The sequence below is a fragment of the Oryzias latipes genome, chromosome 4 (assembly GCF_053564925.1).
Source record: "Oryzias latipes strain Hd-rR chromosome 4, Olatipes_Hd-rR_3.1".
Lineage (NCBI taxonomy): Eukaryota > Metazoa > Chordata > Actinopteri > Beloniformes > Adrianichthyidae > Oryzias > Oryzias latipes.
Window position 1 is genome coordinate 3997898 of NC_136240.1, and position 19334 is coordinate 4017231.

Consider the following 19334-nt stretch of genomic DNA (forward strand, 5'->3'; position numbering starts at 1 on the left):
CATCTGCTCCGCAAACAAGTGACGTCGTTCACCGTTGAGTATTCTTCTGGCTTCTGCGCAATCGGGTCTCGTTTGGGTCGTGTCACGGTCACACTGGAGATCACAAAAGTTCGGATTTACTTGGAAATGTGAACGGTCTAGCAAACAATTCGGATTTTTTCAAAAAATCCGAATTGAGCATTAAGCCCTGCAGTGTGAACGTAGCCCAAATGTAATGAAAAATAAATGTAACTACTCCTTAATGTTAAATAACTCTTTTATTTATTATAACTTATTAAAGTGACAATTACAATCCATAGAAAAAATCTGTTTGCTTGTTACTTTAGCATAAATACTTTTAAATTTGATTCTGTCAGGTTAGGTTATATGGACAGTGTTTGAGTCCTAATGTATAGTTGCCCAATCCGATACTTCAAGTCCAATTCCCCCTAGATATGAATAAATACACACCAATTTTTATTTCTATTTAAATAAATGAAAAACTTTTATGCTCTCGTGGGCCACATAAAATGACATGGAGGGCCACATTTGGCCTGCGGGCCTTGAGTTTGACACATGTGGCCTAAAGGAAAGGAACAGATTGATTTCAGAACAAATCCACAGTGCAGCTTTATGTTGGATCCAATCACTAAATAAACAACAAACATGTAAAACATTAGCTGTTAAATGGAAAGAAGTAACATGTCTAGAATACAAGATTTTACTTTATTAGCATACGCTAAGATAAGCATGCATTCAATCAAGTTTGTATGGGATTGTGCAATTTAACATGACGCAGAGCTCAGTGCTGCTTCACTTCGCAGTGCACTGTGTAAAGGAATACAGGAAATACACAAAATAGCAATTTTTTCAAAATAAAAATGGTTAAAAGCATTTTAATAGTTAAAATTGAGAAATTGCATTAGTAGTACAGATGAGTGGATAAATATGTATCATCAGTACACCTCTGATGATGACAGTCATCAAAATGTAATTTTATTAGAAGGGAAAGAAATATTTGCACAAAAAAACACACAAAGTAAACGATTCACAAAAACTAATAACCCAGTTGTGTGGAAAATAAAATAAAGTCTTTAGCGAAACAATGAACCTGCCTCATTTTTTTACAAAGACTGATTTAATTGGTCAAATACATGAGGTCAGATGTGTCAAGTCTGGATTAAAATAATGATCACATATTATGATGTATTTGTACATGTCTTCACAAGGAGGCAGTATTGCTTTTCTGCTTTCTTTTTGGCCATTAAAGAAAAAAAAGTCACTTTTTGAAACGCTTTAAATGATGATGGAAATTTGAATTTTTAAATTAGAGGAAATAATTGTTGTCCTTATCTAATCAGTTGGTATATATTTTATAACAAAGGTGAATTTATGCATGTTAAACAATTAAATTCTAGTAAATAAAATTCTGAGCTTCTAGAATGTTAAGTCTGACCAATGCAAGTGGAGACTTTGGCTTCCTAATTTAAAAAATAACCAAATAGCTTGCAGTTTTAACCCTTTAATGCCAAAGATGTTGCCGCCAACACCTACATACCAGATGCTCATTGACATACCCTAACTCTGACCTTCTGCATGTCAATCCGCTGATTCTGACGTGGAGAAAAGAGGCTTTACATTAAAATGCAACACAGTAATATGCTGCTTCTCTCCACATTAGCATCAGCTGATTTATGTCAATTGCACGCTCTTGCCTCACAGAAACAAGGCCCCCCGTTCAAGTCCCAGCTGAGGGACCTGAAACAGAACACCAATGGGGTGCGTGCGTGAGTTTTCTCCGGGGACTCTGGTTTCCTCCCATTGTCCAAAAAATGCTTCATAGGTTCATTGGTTACTCTAAATGGTCCATAGGTGTGATTGTGAGTGTGCATGGGCGTGTGATTGTGACCCTGCGTCAGACTGGACACCCACAAGTGGCCGGGATAGGCTCCAGCAGCCCTGTGACCCCGAAAGGGAATAATCGGATTAGAAAATGAATGAAAAATTGTTAGCTTTTCTCGACTTCAGAAAATCAGCTGGAATTATGTAAATTGCGTAAATGGTTAAAGAGTAATGGTTATTTCCAAGAAGGTCAACACAAGCAAAATCTTTGGTGTTGAAGGGTTAATGTCATTCGCCACAAATATGTGATTGGATAAGCCAAAAAACATTAATATTTAATCAGAGACTTTTTCATGGTTGAAGTGATCCATCTTTTCTGATCAGAGATCTTGGCAAACACATACAGTTGTTTGCCCCCTGAAGGCGGTGTGTAAATGGAGGAAACTACTCCGTACGCAACTTCACCCTCACAGACCAACGGACCTCCAGAATCCCCCTGAAAAGTAAATGCAAATGTAGAGGCAACAGCAGATCAAACATCAGGTCATTCCCCTCAAAAGTTATTTTGCTTATGTCAAAAAAGAAGATTACTTACAGGACCTGGACCAGTTTTTCCCTCAGAACAGAATGAGTTTTCATTTGGACAATTTTGATCCCCAATCAAAGTTACTTCCACTTCCATCAGTTTGTTAGACGTGAGTTTAGCATTCATGCTTGTTTTTCCCCAGCCAGAGACTATGCAGTGTTGTGGCACTGGACTATTATGGTCTGCAAGAGCAATAGGTTTCACATAGTTGTTGATCTGTGCCTTGGAGCTCAGCTGCACAAAGAGAACAAATATAAAATAAATGTAATGTCATCTTCAAAGGTATACACAATTTTTGGCAAATTTAATTGATTTATTTCCATTTTCCATAAGACAACTTAAAAATAACATTTAAAATAAGGACTGCAAATATAGAAAAATACAATTGGTGACCTTGTTACAGGCTTGATCTCACCTTAAGAAGCATTAGATCGTTTACAAATCCATCTTCCCTGTAATCTTTGTATGGAAATGCTTCTTTTACTGTTATCTCCTGCACATTTTTCTTATCATGCACGTAATGAAGACCAAGATAAACTGTTATAAACCTGTATGAAAAATCAGATTAAAAACAAAAAAGCTTCATTTCATATAGGAGTCTGAGTTTGAATCAACAGCTCAGTTCAGTCGATTGAAAGTGAAGCCGTGAACTCACTCAGCCTGACAGTGGGCAGCAGTCATTAAAAAATCTTCATCTAGAAGGAATCCATCACAGTATTTGACTTGATTTTGTGATACGTTTCTCTTCAGAAGTGCCATGTAAGGCCTGCTATGAGGCTTTGCCTCAGAACCTCCAATGATTTCTCCTGCAAAGCCTGGAGAGTGAAAAAGCAATTTAAAGACATTTTCTACAAACCCTTAATATTAAACCAATTTGTTCCGTAATAATGTTTTCATACAGTTCTGAATACAATGATTCCCATGCTACATGGCACATTTTATACATGAAACAACACTGTTTGACCTTGTATGTAAACAAGGATAGCAGGTTTCATATATTTCTGATCATTTACACTATTAGAAATTACAAAGTAGAAGTTGCAGTTCATGTATTGGTTTAAATAAAGCCCATATGAACCAAATAAAAAGGCCAGTACATTTATCAAACTTGAACATGGTTTATTTAGTTAATGCACTAAAAAAGTCTGTCATCCTAATAGTCGAAGTGCTTTTTAAGTATAGGAATTTTGTTTTAGCACTTCTAGTGCCAAGAGACATCCTAAGGGAAGAAAAATAAAAGTCATACACATTTTTCACATATACCTTTTTTGTAATAATGTTAAACGGAAATCTTACCTTGACCATAAAAAAACAATACAACGGTCACCACAACCAGTTCACAGAGGAAAGACATAATTGGTTTCTGATCTAGTTACAGTTCTGGGTCACAATGAAACATTTCAGTTCAGCACTGCATCCTTTTATCAGTGTAGAAAGGAAGTGAGCAGAGACATATTCTAATGAGGTGATGACACAGTGACTTGCAAAAGTGTTCACGCCTACTGAACTTTTCACATTTACTTCTCGCATTACGACTACAAGCAAATATCTTTATTGGAATTTTATGCAAAGACCAACACAAAGGGGCATACAAGAAAGACAATTGACTCGATTAGTTCAAAATGGGCCCAAGTCCACAATTTTTCAAAATAGAGATTTTATATGTTCTATGGCCTTTAAGGGAAAAGCTATCTGATTATCTGCAAAAAAGTCCCAAGTCCGTTGTAATGTATTGACTATGCTTGACATTTAAAATGCATTAAACGCAAAATTCCTGGCTTTGGGCCTTTCTTGCATGGGTTTAGCTTTATCCCATAGATGGCAGCACTAGTTATCCAATATGGCAACGCCCCTGTTTAATTCAAGAAAGGGCCCAAGTCCAGAGACTTTATTTTGCTAGTCTTCTGATAAAAGGGAGGTGCTTCATATTAAAGCATTTGTAAACTATGATGTAACCCCCGTTACAAATACACTCAGTAATAATAGAGCATTTTACAATGATATAAAAAGGTCAATAAATATTAATAAACAACATGATAAAAACAGCTAAAAGTTGTGAGGATAAAAATATAAATAGTATTAACATTAATAATTTATAGGTTTTATTACTATTTTTGTTTAAAAAGAGAAATTGTTTTTGTTGTCGATAAAGTTTAAAGTTTTTCAAGAGCCCTCCCCAACCTGTGCGTTGCGTAGCGGAGAGATAGGCCTGTTTAGGGCAGAGACAGCAAGCACGCGCAGCAGAGTAGCCATTAGCTGAAAAACTACGGTGAAAAACTAAAATAACGGTGCAAACCTGTTGTCTAGCCAGACCGGAAGAGGGGTGTGAGCCAAATAAGATTTTATGCCATTACGAGACGAGTTTTGGTGAGTTTTGTTTTGTATTTTGCCTACTTTTGTGGCGTGGGTTTTGCCGTGATGAGGCGAGCCCAGTTGAGACCAATTTAAGTTGTGAAAAGACGACAAAACAGTACTTTTGAGTTATTTATAATTTTCTTTGACACTTCGAAACATGAATGTATTTTATTTGATGTATTTTGGGTATATTTTGTGTGAAAAGAAGCTAATTTTGCAAGTAGAGTTGGATGTATGAAAAAGAAAAAAGAGCAGCCGCCATTTTAAGTTTCTAAAGAGTCACGTAGCCTTCTAGTGCGGCTCCGCTTTCATTTTGGAGTGGTTTTATTTTGCATATGGACTAAAATTATTTTTATGGCCTGTCCTGCAGGCCAGGTTTTTGAGTCCCCCCGAGAGTAATTGGGAGACGGTTCCGGACCGGATCGTTCTGGACTTCTCCTGATCCATGGATGGCGAGCCTACCCAAGGAGCACGATAATCCGGACTGCCTGTAGAGCATCACGTGGTCCTTTACTTTTCCTCACTACTACAAAATCTCTGCCAAGGTCGCGGTAGGAGATTGAACACTAACTGTGGATCCAATATACTTTAAAGGAGCACTACCAAAACTGGATACGTCTGCTAACAAACTTTAAAGGATTTTGCTAAGCAATTGGACATTTAGAAAAACAGTTCTTTGTTTGCTTTGCATATTGAATTGTCTTTTGTTTGATATCTGATATTTTGTAACTTTAAAGGATACTTTTGGTGTAAATTTAAAGTGACAAAACTGATTTACAAAAAAAGTGAAAAGGGTAAATATAGTAAACTCAAAAGAAAGCTTAAACTAAATTTAAGTTAAATAAATTCAGTTCTTTAACTAAAATCCCTTTAAACCAAATGACCGGTCATCTTTAATTAAAATAGATTGAAACTGAAATTAACTTGAACAAAACCTTTTATTTGAACTTTAACAGAAAAAGTAAAGGAAAAAACAACATAAAGGGTGTTGAAAAGGTGTCTTAACATTACTTAAGAACCAAATTTGTATGTTTATTGTTGTTTGTCAATTGTTCAGTAAACTGCCGGCTTTTTCCATTCTACCTTTTTATTGACTCTTGGCTCTTTTATTCAATACACACCACTCCGTGCGAACCTATATTTGGTCCAGTAGCCTGACTACCTCTGCCTAATAGCATAGGTGCTACAATGAACTGGGGCTAAATCTGGGTTAAGTATTGATCATTTGGTGTAGCCTCCCTTTAAGCTATGCAATTATAATAATTTCCTGGAAAAACAAACCTCTTGGACTTTGAACTAACCGATTCAATTGTACATGAGTTTTTATATTTTCCCAACAACAATCTTAAAAGTGCAGTGAGCTAATTCACCCCCTTATTTCAGTGCACCGAATCGCCTTCAGAAGTTGCTTAATGATTGCTGACTTATCGAATGTTGACCTAAATTCACGACAACAACCCTAAACATAAAGCCAAGGCTACAATGGAATACTTTCAAATGAAAATTATTCATGTGTTGGAATGGCCTAGTCAAAGTCCAGACCTAAATCCAATCCAGAATCTATGGCAAGATCTAAAAACTGCCGTCCACAAACACTCTCCATCTAATCTAACTCGGCTTGAATTGTTTAGCAAGGAAGAATAAGAACACTGTCCAACTGCTGATGTCACTGTTGAAATTGAAATACATCACGTATGTCATACTTGGAGAACAATGACCGGATAATCTGGTAAACCAAAACTTTGGAGTTCATGCTGGATCTGTCAGATAACAAGGGATTGGAATGCTTTCCATTGATTTAAAGACAGTTTATTTCAAGTAAACTGAAAAAATTAAAAAAACAAAAAGAACAGAAGAAAAATAAAGATTTGGAGGACAGGAAAATACCTGTTCTACAGTACAGACCAAAAGTTTGAACGCACCTTCTCATTTGAATGAATGGGAAGGTGTGTCCAACCTTTTGGTCTGTACTGTAGTTTAGCTGAAGACAGACAGGAAAATGTCTGCCAACGTTTGAAAGACACAACAAAATAATTCATCTCTAAAACCCCTTATGACAAAGTACATTTCACAGAGAGGAACCGCAATTCTACTTAAGGAATGTTATCAAGTACCATGGGGGATCAGATTGTAAAAACAGGTTGTTGCTCCTACCAAAACCACCAACACTACCCATTTTGACTGTACCTTATAAGCATGGACAAAATTGGGCCTACCTAACCTAGGCTAAACACAAATATGCACAGGTTATCTATTATTATGCAACTGGAAATCTAGATGTTTATCCTTTATTCTATGCAGGTTAAACATATTGTAAGATGTCTGATGTCCCCATCACGTTTTTCTTGATGGGGAATAAAAAGGGCAACACATGAGGAGAAAAGCAATGGCACTATGTTCTTGTCAGGGCAAAGTATAAAATGTCATCTTTTGGGGAGGGCTTCACTCTCAACTTCTTTTTTTGTTTTAGAAACTTCTTCATAACGTATGTAATCTCAGCAGCTTTAGCTGAGCATCTTGTACTGCAGCAATGGACATGTTTTGTCAATACAGGGGGGGGGGACATTTGTCATTCACTGCAAAAGTTTTGCAAATTGTCCAATTTAAAATATGTTTATCAAAGGTTCACTTTTAACAGTGAGACTGAATGTAAAAAATAATTCATAAAGTCAGATATGAATTTACTTATATGATGATGCAGAAAATAAGTATCCGGTCAATAACTAAGTTGGAGCACTTTTTTAATGGTAGAAATTGCAGACTCTGACATGAAAGTCAGTGGTGCAGTTCATGCACAGCATTGATTTTTATCATCGACCATTTCCTCTCATATAGTTTTGTGCAGAAGAACAACAACTTGGCTATTTCACAGTGTGTTTCCTTAAAGCTCCTGAATAGAATTTCTAACTTAGTTTAGAACTAATGGAAGCGATGAACTATGGTACATAGCGAAGACCTTGAACAGTGAAAACAATCAGCATCCACATCACAGAGGTTATTGACCAATGCCCACTATGTACTGTAGCTCTGAGCTGCTTTCCCATAGTTCTCAGGATTTTTTGTACCCCACGAGGAGAGATCTTGCAAGCAGCCCCAGATGGAGGGAGATTGTCTGATCTTGTGTTCATTATTTTTTTTAGTAATTGGTCTAACAGTTGATATCTTCTTACCAAACTGTTTGCCTATTATAGATTAGCTAAACCGAGTGTGGTTCAGTTGTTCAATTGTGTTTCTTGTGTCCTTAGCTCTTAATGTTTGCCCATTGTGGAGAGGTTGCAGTCTGACTGTTTAACCCTGTAACATTGGAGATATTGCTGGCGACACCTAAATATCACAAGCTCTTTGACATACTGTTACTCTTAGACCGTTTACTCAATTAACATGAATCTGCTAATCCGGACAGAGATATTAATACAAGTAACAAGGAGACGGTAGAAAAGCTTCTCCAAGAATTAAAAAGTTTGTGAGGAACAGAAATCTGTTACTTAGGGGGGTTGAGGGAGTACCCAGATGCAGAGAAGAGGAGGCAGGAGTTCCAGGTGAGCAAGATCTTTAATAAATAATAACTAGAAACACTGAAACCAAAACCACTGCATAAGCAGGCAAGCCAAACTAGTAAACTCGAAATACTTGAAAAACCCACAGGAACAGGGGAGACCTAAGACTATGAAGCAGCACAGCAGGAAGGGAAAGAAAGCACTTAAATACATACCGACAAACAAGGCACAGGTGGAAACACTCAGGACAGATGGGAACCACAAGCAAAACTCGAAACAACATAACAGGAAACCTTTCAAAATAAAACAGGAAACTGAACTCAAAACATGACAGAAACAAAAGAGAACCAGAACACAAAACCAAAGAAACTAAAACCGTGACAATTTCTTGCTTCATTAATAGGTGCTAGACACTTTTTTTTGCACCAAAATAATAAATTCTTTAAAAAACAAAATCTGAATTTCTGGATTCTTTTTTTTTTTTACATTTTGTCTCCGACAATTGAAGTCTACTTAAAATGAAGAATACAGACTTCTCTGAACTTCTAACATGGAACGACCTCCAGGGTGTTTCAGACTGGAAATGTTTGTTGGTCTGGACGAATTGCTTAATTTGGTCCGGATTGAGTCCTGAACCTTGTGTTTTGTCTGTATTCAGACTGCCTTTCAACTGGACCTTTCTGTTTTGAACCAAAGATCTCTTCAGTCAATGGCCAGAAATTATGAGAGTTGGGCAAAGTAACAAAAGACAGAATGATGCATTTAGTATTTTTAAGTAGTAAGTAGTATTTTTGCAGTTTTTGTTGGGATAGTTCACATTTTAAACAGTATATTTTACTGACCAATATTGAACGTCTGTATCAATGTCAGGTACAACACTTTGCATGCTGCAAGGCGTTTACTCAGAAGATGGCGAGAAGATGATATGCTGATAAGTGTTCATGACATATACATTGTTGGGAAAATAGTGAGAAGCAATGTGTGTCACGTTAAAAGTTGTTTTGATGAACCTGCATTCATCCAACTAAATTTCAATGAGTTGCTGTGTCTCATTGTTGCTCCATGTTTGTCTTCTTGGATTGCTTCCTTTCTACTGTTTACATTCTGTAATGTAATGCCAGGCTATGGTGGCCTTTTTGGTTCAGTTGTTTCGCTCCGAGCACAGAGCCTATTCAGACTGAGCAAAACTCAGAGTGAACTGAAGCTCAGTGTGACCGGAATCAACCACATCAAGATATGGGTTCAAGAGCAGTTTCTGGTACTGGAACAGGGCCCATTGAATGTATTCAGATGGAAAATCAGTGGGTAACAGATACCTAACAGATACCAAGTAACTTTGGTGTTTGTGTGGCAGGATGAGCTAATTGAGCCACAGGTGTAGTCACTCATCTTGGTTCTGCTGATGAGCACCTGGCCAGCTACAAAAGAGGACTGAGCTGGCTCTCCCTCAGTTCCTGCTGAGATTGCCTCCTGTTCTCTGGGTTCTTGCTCCCCTGTCAGTGCAGTGAGTATTGTCACACAGCATATCGGCGGGTGACAGGAAGGGGCGAAGTGGAACGGAGCGCATCGCTCCCTGCCCCTCCCTTTAGGTGCGATCAACGCTGATCGGGTGTTTGGTGGAACCTGCTGCTGCTGCCTCTGTACAGAGTTTTAGTTCTTGTAGTGTTTTCGTAGGTGCTCTCTACACGGCCCCCCTCCCACTTCGTCTACGGCCAACCACGTGGCTGTGCAGGTGCTCCTGGGAGTTGGAGGCCAGTAGTGATGTGGGTGTGTGTGCGCACCTACCGCTTCCTGACCACCTGTACAAAGGACTCGGGTACACAGACTCTGGGACTTCACTGGTTTACCGTGTTTTGTTTGTTTGCACCTTATCCCCTGCATGTTACGGGGTATTGTTTGTTCCGTTCCAGTGTTGTTTGGGTGCCCGTGCTGTTAACAGGTGGGCTTGAGGCTCTTAATGTTATTTGTTTTACTCTGTTTTAATTATTTATATGAGGTTCTCACTGTTTTTATCTGGTTTTACCCTGGTTTTTATCTCTTACTGTTTTTATCTGGTTTTAATTATTGCTATTAAAACTATTTTTTTAAGCCAGAACCACGCCTCCACCTGGTTGAGTCCTCAATTTTGTTTGGTGTGTCCTGAACCGCTCATGTTGCCAAACTTGGTTTTGTTAGCAGGATCTGACACTAGGGGGAGGCGTGTGTTTCTTTTTATCTTTTTTACATTTTTTTTACTCTATTTTATTGCTTTTTAACTAAATTGAGTGAATAACGCTTGTTTTTTTTATTTCAAAGCAGCAGCGGGTTGTCCACGGAGCAATAGGGGAAACTAGTCATGGAGGAGCAACTGAGGGGACTCAATGATTTGGTTGCTATGTTGAGGGGAGAGAATGAGCGCTTAAGGCAAGACCAAGCAGCAGCTGTGCCAGGTCCCAGTTTTGCCTCTGCCGGTACTGCTCCAGTCCCCCCACTTTCTCATGCAAATGTTCACATAGCATAAAGACTAGTGTATATCCCCAGAGATCGGAAATGCCCTATGTTCAGGGAAAGAACTGGAATGGGGCTGGCAGAGTGGCTGGAGGAGGTGCAGGCGTGTATGAGGGCGCGTCGGTTGGAGGCATCAGATCAGGCGTATTTTGTTTGATCATCTGGAGGGAGAAGCCCGCGAGGAGATCAGATTCCACCCTAGTGCTGATCGTGATGACCCCGCTAAAATTATTGCCACACTACAGGAACTGTTTGGATGTACAGAGTCTTATGTTACCCTACAGGAGGCATTTTTCTCCCGTCGGCAACAAGACGGAGAGACGCTACAGGAGTTCTCTTTAGCCCTGATGGGCCTTATGGCTACTGTTAAGGAGAGGGCACCAAATGGTTTTCCGAATGCTGAAGTTTTGCTTCTTGATCAGTTTTTAGAAAACGTTTCTGATCATATGCTACGACAGGAATTAAAACAGTTTGTGCGCAGACAGCCTACGGCAACATTGCTCGAGGTCAGGGGGGAGGCTATCCAATGGGAGCGTCAGGGCTCCTCCGGGGGTGGCAAGGGCCGGAGTCAGTCAGTTTCTTCCTTTATTGGGTTTCAGTGTGGGGTTGGAAGTAGTGCTGGCGTGGTACAAAACTCCGGCAGTCATCAGAATTGAGTGAAATCAGGGACATACTCAAACAACAGCAGCAACAAATAAACCAGCTGACCCAAAGCCTCTTACCCATTCAAGGTTCAGCGCCGCATAACCTGCAGGCGGTGTCAACAGCCAGGCCATTTTGCCAGGGACTGTGATGGCGTACGTGTCAATTCATCATCACAGACAACCTTACTGGCTCAGGGACCAGTGGGGCAGACAAAGACCCAATTTCCATCGGAAAACTAGTGCCCGCCGAGCTGCAGAGACAAAGCTCGACAAGGGGGAGACAAAGGGGGTTAGTGGTTGGCTCGGAGGTGAACAAATTGATGGCCAATTGCCCACATTTGGAGGTGACCATGGGGGGACATGTTGTTTCCTGTCTAGTGGACACAGGCTCCATGGTTTCCACCATCACAGAAAGCTTCTTCCGGAAGCAGCTTGAGAGCTTGAGCCGCATGGGTTGAAACATCTTCATGACTGCCGTTGGTTGCAGTTAAGGGCAGCCAACGGATCAACCATCGGTTATTTGGAGCTCGAGGTTGAACTCTGTGGTGCACTGTTGCCTCAGTGTGGAATTTTAGTGGTAAAGGACTCTCCTGGTGCTTCTAACAAAACACCCGGGGTGCTGGGGATGAATATTATCAACCGTTGTAATGCCAGACTGTTCGACAACCATGGCGATGCCCTTTTTAGTCCCCAACAGGTAACTAAGATTCCAGGCACGTTGGTGGCAGCCATGCAACAGTGCCACCAGGGCACTGAAGGGGAGTCGGTCCGCCTTCACAATGCAAGAGTTCGCGGTCCCAAGGCCTTTTGGATCCCGGGTGGTACCTTGAAAATGATCCCTTCCACTTGCTCTGACCAGGGATCAGGTACATTCGCTTTGTTTGAGCCTTCGGAGTCAGAACTCCCTGCTGGACTTCTAGTCTCACCAGCTCTGGTAAGGGTACAGAAGGGGACAGTATATGTCCCTGTGGTGAATGTGAGCGCTGCAAGTGTGAAGCTTCCTCCACGTACAGTGATTGGTACGTTGGCACCAGCCAGCGTGGTTAGCCTACCCCAGGGAGTGGTTGAGACTCCTTCAATGGTGGCTACTATTGCGACTCAGGGGGCTGGGGCCTCCTCACCTAACTCCATCGACTCTGTGGATTTGTCTTCTCTGCCAGTGGAGGAGCAACACAAGATGAGATCCCTCCTCACAAAATACTCGTCCATCTTTTCAGCACATGATGCTGACTTGGGCTGCACCAATCTAATCACCCATGAGATCCCCCTTCTGGATGAAGTTCCTGTGCGGCAACGCTACAGACGCATCCCTCCCTCAGATTATGAGGCGGGGAAGGAGCATATTAACCAGTTGCTCGAGTCTCAGGTGATTAGGGAAAGTAGCAGTCCCTATGCGTCGCCGATTGTGCTGGTGCGCAAAAGGTATGGTAGTCTTCGCATGTGCGTTGACTACCGACAGTTAAACGACAAAAGACGAGGAAGGATGCTTTTCCTCTCCCTCGCATAGAAGAGTCTCTGGATGCATTAACTGGCTGCCGCTGGTTCTCTACTCTAGATTTAGCTAGCGGGTACAATCAAGTTCCTGTGGCAGAAGCAGACCGTTCCAAAACTGCCTTCTGCACCCCCTTTGGCCTGTTTGAGTGGAACCGCATGCCCTTTGGACTGTGCAATACTCCCAGCACCTTCCAAAGACTGATGCAACGCATGTTCGGTGACCAACAGTGTCAATCGCTTTTATTGTATTTGGATGACATTGTGGTCTTTTCCTCCACAGTCGACCAGCACTTGGAGAGATAAATTTGGTGCTTGGACGTCTGAAGCAAGAAGGCCTGAAGGTCAAGCCCAGCAAATGTGCCTTTTTCCAGCGTCAGGTGGACTACCTGGGCCATGTGATCTCTGACCAAGGTGTCTCCACTGATCCTCGCAAGGTGGAGGTGGTGGCCAACTGGCAAACCCCAGGTAACATTCCACAGCTGCGGTCGTTTCTGGGCCTTGCCAGCTACTACCGGCGATTTGTGGAGGGTTTCGCCAAGTTGGCCGCCCCCTTGCATGGATTGGTTGCAGAGCTAGATGGAGCCAAAGCCAGGTAGAGGCCAGGACGGAGTCTGTCAGCCCATTGGACAGATGAATGTCAACAAAGCTTTGAGGCACCCTTTATTCTTGAGGTAGATGCGAGTCATTGGGGCCTGGGGGCGGTGTCATCCCAGGAACAAAATGGTGTGGTTCGACCAATTGCATATGCCAGCAAAGGCCTGCGGCCCACTGAACGCAACCCAGCCAACTACAGTTCCATGAAGTTGGAATTTCTGGCCCTAAAGTGGGCAATGACAGAAAAATTCAGGGAGTACCTTCTTGGGCAAAAGTGCGCAGTCTACACAGACAATAACCCACTCAGTTATTTGTCAACTGCAAAGCTGGGGGCTATGGAACATCGTTGGGTAGCCCAGCTGGCATCTTTTGACTTTGTCATAAAATACAGGTCTGGAAAGAGCAACAAAAATGCTGATGCCCTATCCAGGCAGCATGCCCCAGGTACTCCAGACCTGGATCCTGTTCTTCCTGGCACTAGGCTCCCCGGGGATCTGCAGCTGACTCAAACATCCCCTTGGGTGGAGGCTTCTCAGGCAGCTCAAGTTGCTTTCCCACTCTGCAGTTCATTAGATATGCTAAAGTTGCAACAGGCTGACCTGATAATACAGGAGTTGTGCTCTTTTCGGGAACAGAAGCGTCTTCCAACACCGGAGGAGCGCAAACGGCTGTCTCCAGCTGTTATGACACTGCTCCGACAATGGGACCGTTTGGTGGAGCGGGATGGGGTGCTGTACCGCCAGGTCTTTCGCCCAGATGGAGCAGAGGAGGTCTTTCAAGTGGTGCTCCCTGCAGCCATGAAAGAACAGGTATTGACTGAAGTCCACCAAAAGCATGGGCATCAAGGGGTAGAGAGGACCCTGGAGCTGCTACGGCAGCGTTGTTATTGGCCAGGGATGTCTACTGATGTGACTGACTGGTGCCAGAAATGTGAGAGGTGTCAAGTTGCCAAGGCCAATGTGCCACCTGCCCGTAGTCCTATGGGACACTTATTTGCCTCCCGTCCAAATGAAATCCTGGCCATGGACTTCACAGTGTTGGAGCCCACTCGTAGTGGTCTGGAGAATGTTATGGTCTTAACAGACGTGTTTAGCAAGTATACTCTTGCTTTTGCCACCCGTGACCAGCGCGCTTCAACAGTTGCTGAGGTTTTAGTCACCGAATGGTTCTCTAAGTTTGGGGTACCGGCCCGTAGCCATTCTGACCAGGGCCGAAGTTTTGAAGGCACCCTTATTCAGCAGCTGTGTTCTCTCTATAAAATAGAGAAGTCACGCACAACCCCATATCATCCCGCTGGCAATGGACAGTGTGAAAGATTTAACCGAACACTGCATGACCTGCTGCGTACTCTACCCAATTCTCGTAAACGAGATTGGAACTCTTGTCTGCCACAGCTCCTTTATGCCTACAACACCACCCCTCATCAGGCGACAGGAGAATCTCCTTTCTTCCTGATGTTTGGGCAGGAGCCAAGGCTCCCTATTGACTTTTTGTTGGGTCGGGTCCAGGAACCCACTGGTGGTTCGGTGCATGATTGGATCCAGGAACATCAGTCGCGCTTAGAAGGCGCATTTGATGGTGTCCAAAGAAGGCTGCAGGTTGGGGCAGCACACAAGAAGAGGAACCACGACCAGCACGTAGGGAACTCGTCCTTGTCGGAGGGACAGCTAGTCTTGATTCGAGACTGTAGCACACGGGGACGCCACAAAATGCAGGACCTGTGGAGTGCTGTGGTCTACAGGGTCCTGAGAGCACCGGAGGGGGGGTCGGTGTACACCATTGCACCAATTGATGACCTGGGTAGAACAAAAAAAGGTCCACCAATCGTTCCTAAAGGCTATTGTGGGGGAGGTCCCCAGGCAGAGCAACAGCATCCCAATGGATGCTCCTCAGCCCAATCCACCACGGATAAACCAGGATGATTGGGCGGATGGGGAGTTATTCATAGTAAGGCCAGACCACCTTGGTAGGGCAGAGGTGGAGGAACCCCCCTCCGAGCCGCCACTAGAACCAGTTGCGACACAACCCAGTGTACCGGCAGCGGTGGGGGACAGTTCTTTGACGCAACCAACCGGCGCTGGTAGTAGCAGTGTGCCCTTTCGTTGCACTTCAAGGGCTACAGCTGGTCACCATTCTAACCTTCACAGACTCCCAAGATCTGTGGAAGGTCAACCTGGTGTCACCTCTCAGGCGGTGTCTGTTGTCTTTCGGCCATGGACATAGTCCATTCCTGCTCTATTTTATTTTTTTTCCTCTTCTCATCGTCGGGTTGACGATGCAAACTCTGGGGGTGGATTGTGGCAGGATGAGCTAATTGAGCCACAGGTGTAGTCACTCATCTTGGTTCTGCTGATGAGCACCTGGCCAGCTACAAAAGAGGACTGAGCTGGCTCTCCCTCAGTTCCTGCTGAGATTGCGTCCTTATCTCTGGGTTCTTGCTCCCCTGTCAGTGCAGTGAGTATTGTCACACAGCATATCGGCGGGTGACAGGAAGGGGCGAAGTGGAACGGAGCGCATCGCTCCCTGCCCCTCCCTTTAGGTGCGATCAACGCTGATCGGGTGTTTGGTGGAACCCGCTGCTGCTGCCGCTGTACAGAGTTTTAGTTCTTGTAGTGTTTTCGTAGGTGCTCTCTACACGGCCCCCTTCCCACTTCGTCTCATCCAACCACGTGACTGTGCAGGTGCTCCTGGGAGTTGGAGGCCAGTAGTGATGTGTGTGTGTCTGTGCGCACCTACCGCTTCCTGACCACCTGTACAAAGGACTCGGGTACACAGACTTCACTGGTTTGCCGTGTTTTGTTTGTTTGCACCTTATCCCCTGCATGTTACGGGGTATTGTTTGTTCCATTCCAGTGTTGTTTGGGTGCCCGTGCTGTTAACAGGTGGGCTTGAGGCTCTTAATGTTATTTGTTTTACTCTGTTTTAATTATTTATATGAGGTTCTGTTTTTATCTGGTTTTTACCCTTGTTTTAATCTCTTACTGTTTTTATCTGGTTTTAATTATTGCTATTAAAACTATTTTTTTAAGCCAGAACCACGCCTCCACCTGGTTGAGTCCTCAATTTTGTTTGGTGTGTCCTGAACCGCTCATGTTGCCACATTTGGAACAGAAATGCAGAGGGACAGACAATGACTGTTAGAACAATAGAAACAACAGTGGTGAACGGATTTTTTTCAAAAAGCAAGAAGCAAAGATGACATTGAGTGGATGAAGGAGCACACTTCTTGTGCAGACATCAGTGATGGAAAAGTTGGGGTTAGCAAGAATGTAGCCAGGCAGCGTAAGATAGTGGTATGATGATGACTCTGTTGGTGAAGAAGATGAAAGGGGAAGGACAGAGAAGAGTATCAAGTGGTGGAAATTAGAAAATAAGAAGAGTGCTGTGTGCCTTTTGGGAGATCAAGAGGTTCTTCAAAATGAGTTACAGCAAGCGACAAAGGAGACTGGGAGGAAGGAACCTTGTAAGTCATTGAGGAAAAAAAATAAAAAGACTAGAAGGTGGACTCAAGAAATGCAGGAGGATGTTAAAAAGATATTAAAAGTGGGACACCAAGAGGACAGCAGTCAGAAGTACAGGGAGATACAGTCCAAGGTTGGAGTTGGATATGGAAGACACCAAATAAAGGGTGTTTGAAGACTTGAATAACAGATTGGACACAAAGCAGAGATATGGATCCTTACAGGTGAGGCAGAGAAACAATGATTGAAGGATTTTCATCAGGTCAGGGAAATCAAGGACATGGATTTAAAGGTGTTGACAGGTTCCAAATGTGATTGAAAGAAGAATTTTGAAGATGAAATACATAAGGAAAATGTTAGGCAGTACAGAGGACTAGAGGAGACTGTTATGGAGCAGATAGTAGCTCAGTGGTCTGATATTGCAGAAGATGATAAGGTAAGTTATTGCAGAAGATGATGAGCTGAAAGGAAATTCATCCTAACAACAAGCCTGTATGGATGTGTACAGGAGAGATGACAGTGGAGTTTCTGTTTGGGTTTGTTGAGAAGATCTCAGAGAATGTTTTAGTACAGTAGTCCCCAACCTTTATAAGACCACGGGCGGTTATGTCTGTCGATATTCAGTCCAGTTTTCAGGAAAATCTATTTTTCCAAGATAAAATGGTCATACTCTTGAATGAACTCTAATTTATTAGAAGAATGTGGAATGTGTTCACAATGTTTTGGGTTGTGCTGTCCTCACCAAGTCATTACAGAAGTTGGAAATAAAGCACCAATAATTGACATTATGTTTAGCAAGTGATCATTGTTTAAAGCCAAAAGACAGAACAGAGGATTGAAAGAGCCGTATGTAGCTGCAGAGCCTCAGGTTGCAGACCGCTGGTACAGCACACTTGTGTGTATTTGACTTACTCTGTAAACTGTTTCATAATAATCTCTGTTGCAGTTCATGTGCAGCATTGATTTTTATCAAAAACCACTTCCTCTGCTTGAGCTACATGCAGAACAACGACTTCTCAGTTATCTGACAGTTAATGTCCCCAAAGCTTTAGAAACATATTTCTTACTTGGTTTCTCATTTGGGTGTATGTGTTTACCCATAGTGTACAGTGAATGCTTTGAATTTAAAATAATATTAGTAACCAGAACCACATGGCAATCAGGCCTACATTTTCAGTGTCAAGTGTGCTTTTGATTTGAAGGGAGTATATTTCTTGTTTTGTTTTAATAATAATAATACATTTTATTTGTTAGGCACCTTTCTAGGAGCCCAAAGTCACTGTTAATTAAAATGAAAATTAAAATAAAAGCAATAAAATGTACAGTAAAATATACATTTAAAATAGGCTAGGGATAACAAGTTATGGGGGGAAATGGGCAAGTTGGAAAAGGTGAGTTTTAGTTTCTTGGTGAATTGTGAGAGAGAGCCAATGTTTCTGAGGTCAGGAGGTAGTGAGTTCCAGTGTGGGGGCAGAGCAGCTGAAGGCTCCCCATAGTGACAAGGCAGTGGGGACATCCAGATGAAGGAGGATCCGAGGGTACGGGTGGATGTGGCTACATGAACAAGATCTTTTTATTAAGACACTTTAAGTGTGATATGGCTGACATGCCCAATTGGGTTGTTTGGTTGTGTCAATGGCAACTCGAAGTCACAGCAAAAAAGCATGTCAAATACCAGCTGGATAATTTTATGTAATTTATGAGCATTGTCTCCTTTCACAGTCCTAAAGAACGTCTTAATTATAGGAGATTTCTCCACCAAAAAACTGAAATAGTCAACATTGAATTGCTAACCACTACTAACAAAGAATATGGATTCTGTATGTAGTTTGCATTGTGTGAATGTGTGTGTGACTGGGTGAATGGGTCAGTGACTGTAAAAGCGCTTTGTCCTTGTAGGTAGAAAAGCGCTATACAAGTATATGCCATTACCATTTACCATTTCTGTGTGTTTACACAGAGACTTAGAGGTAATTTCTCATATTTCTCTTATTTTTCTCATCTCATATTTCTGCAATCCAACACACTTTTAAGACCAGAATAATTTTCAAGTGAACCTCGGAAAAATAAAGTAAATCATTTGTTTTTCAGATAATATGCATTTTGGATCTCTAGTCTTTATGAGAACGTACCTGTTATATGCGCGCCTTTGCACTCTGCAGTTTTGCAATATCCTGGCAATGTCCTGGTGTTACTATACCTAGATGTGAGAGATAAAGCACTGCAGGAAGTTAACTTAATCAATAGATCAACTAGTTTTTCAAAAGAAGAAGGGTTTGGGGAAAGTATACACTTAGAGCAATGTAAAAATTGTTAACATTTGTTGTTGAGTTTTTCTAAAATATGGACTTTATTTTTTTTTTTTAACTTGTTCTGTCCAACAGCTGAGCAGACA

At 42.1% G+C, this 19334-nt stretch overlaps 1 protein-coding gene and 2 long non-coding RNA genes across 3 annotated transcripts in view; 1 reads left to right on the forward strand and 2 right to left on the reverse strand.

The window, feature by feature from the left end:
* LOC144991819 (uncharacterized) overlaps positions 1 to 19334 on the reverse strand; it is a 493827-nt gene that overhangs the window by 456029 nt on the left and 18464 nt on the right. The window lies entirely within an intron of this gene.
* On the reverse strand, positions 845 to 3817 carry si:ch211-212d10.1 (granzyme B(G,H)). The gene is made up of 5 exons (XM_004067743.5): positions 3704 to 3817; positions 3063 to 3222; positions 2823 to 2955; positions 2417 to 2641; positions 845 to 2317 (listed from the first exon to the last, which is right to left on the reverse strand). Exons 1-5 carry the CDS (start codon positions 3759 to 3761, stop codon positions 2150 to 2152), a joined length of 744 nt encoding a protein of 247 aa, XP_004067791.1. The 5' UTR covers positions 3762 to 3817; the 3' UTR covers positions 845 to 2149.
* On the forward strand, positions 4607 to 5844 carry LOC111947332 (uncharacterized). Its single transcript, XR_002873131.2, has 2 exons — positions 4607 to 4774; positions 5133 to 5844. It is a non-coding gene; the product is annotated as an uncharacterized LOC111947332 (long non-coding RNA).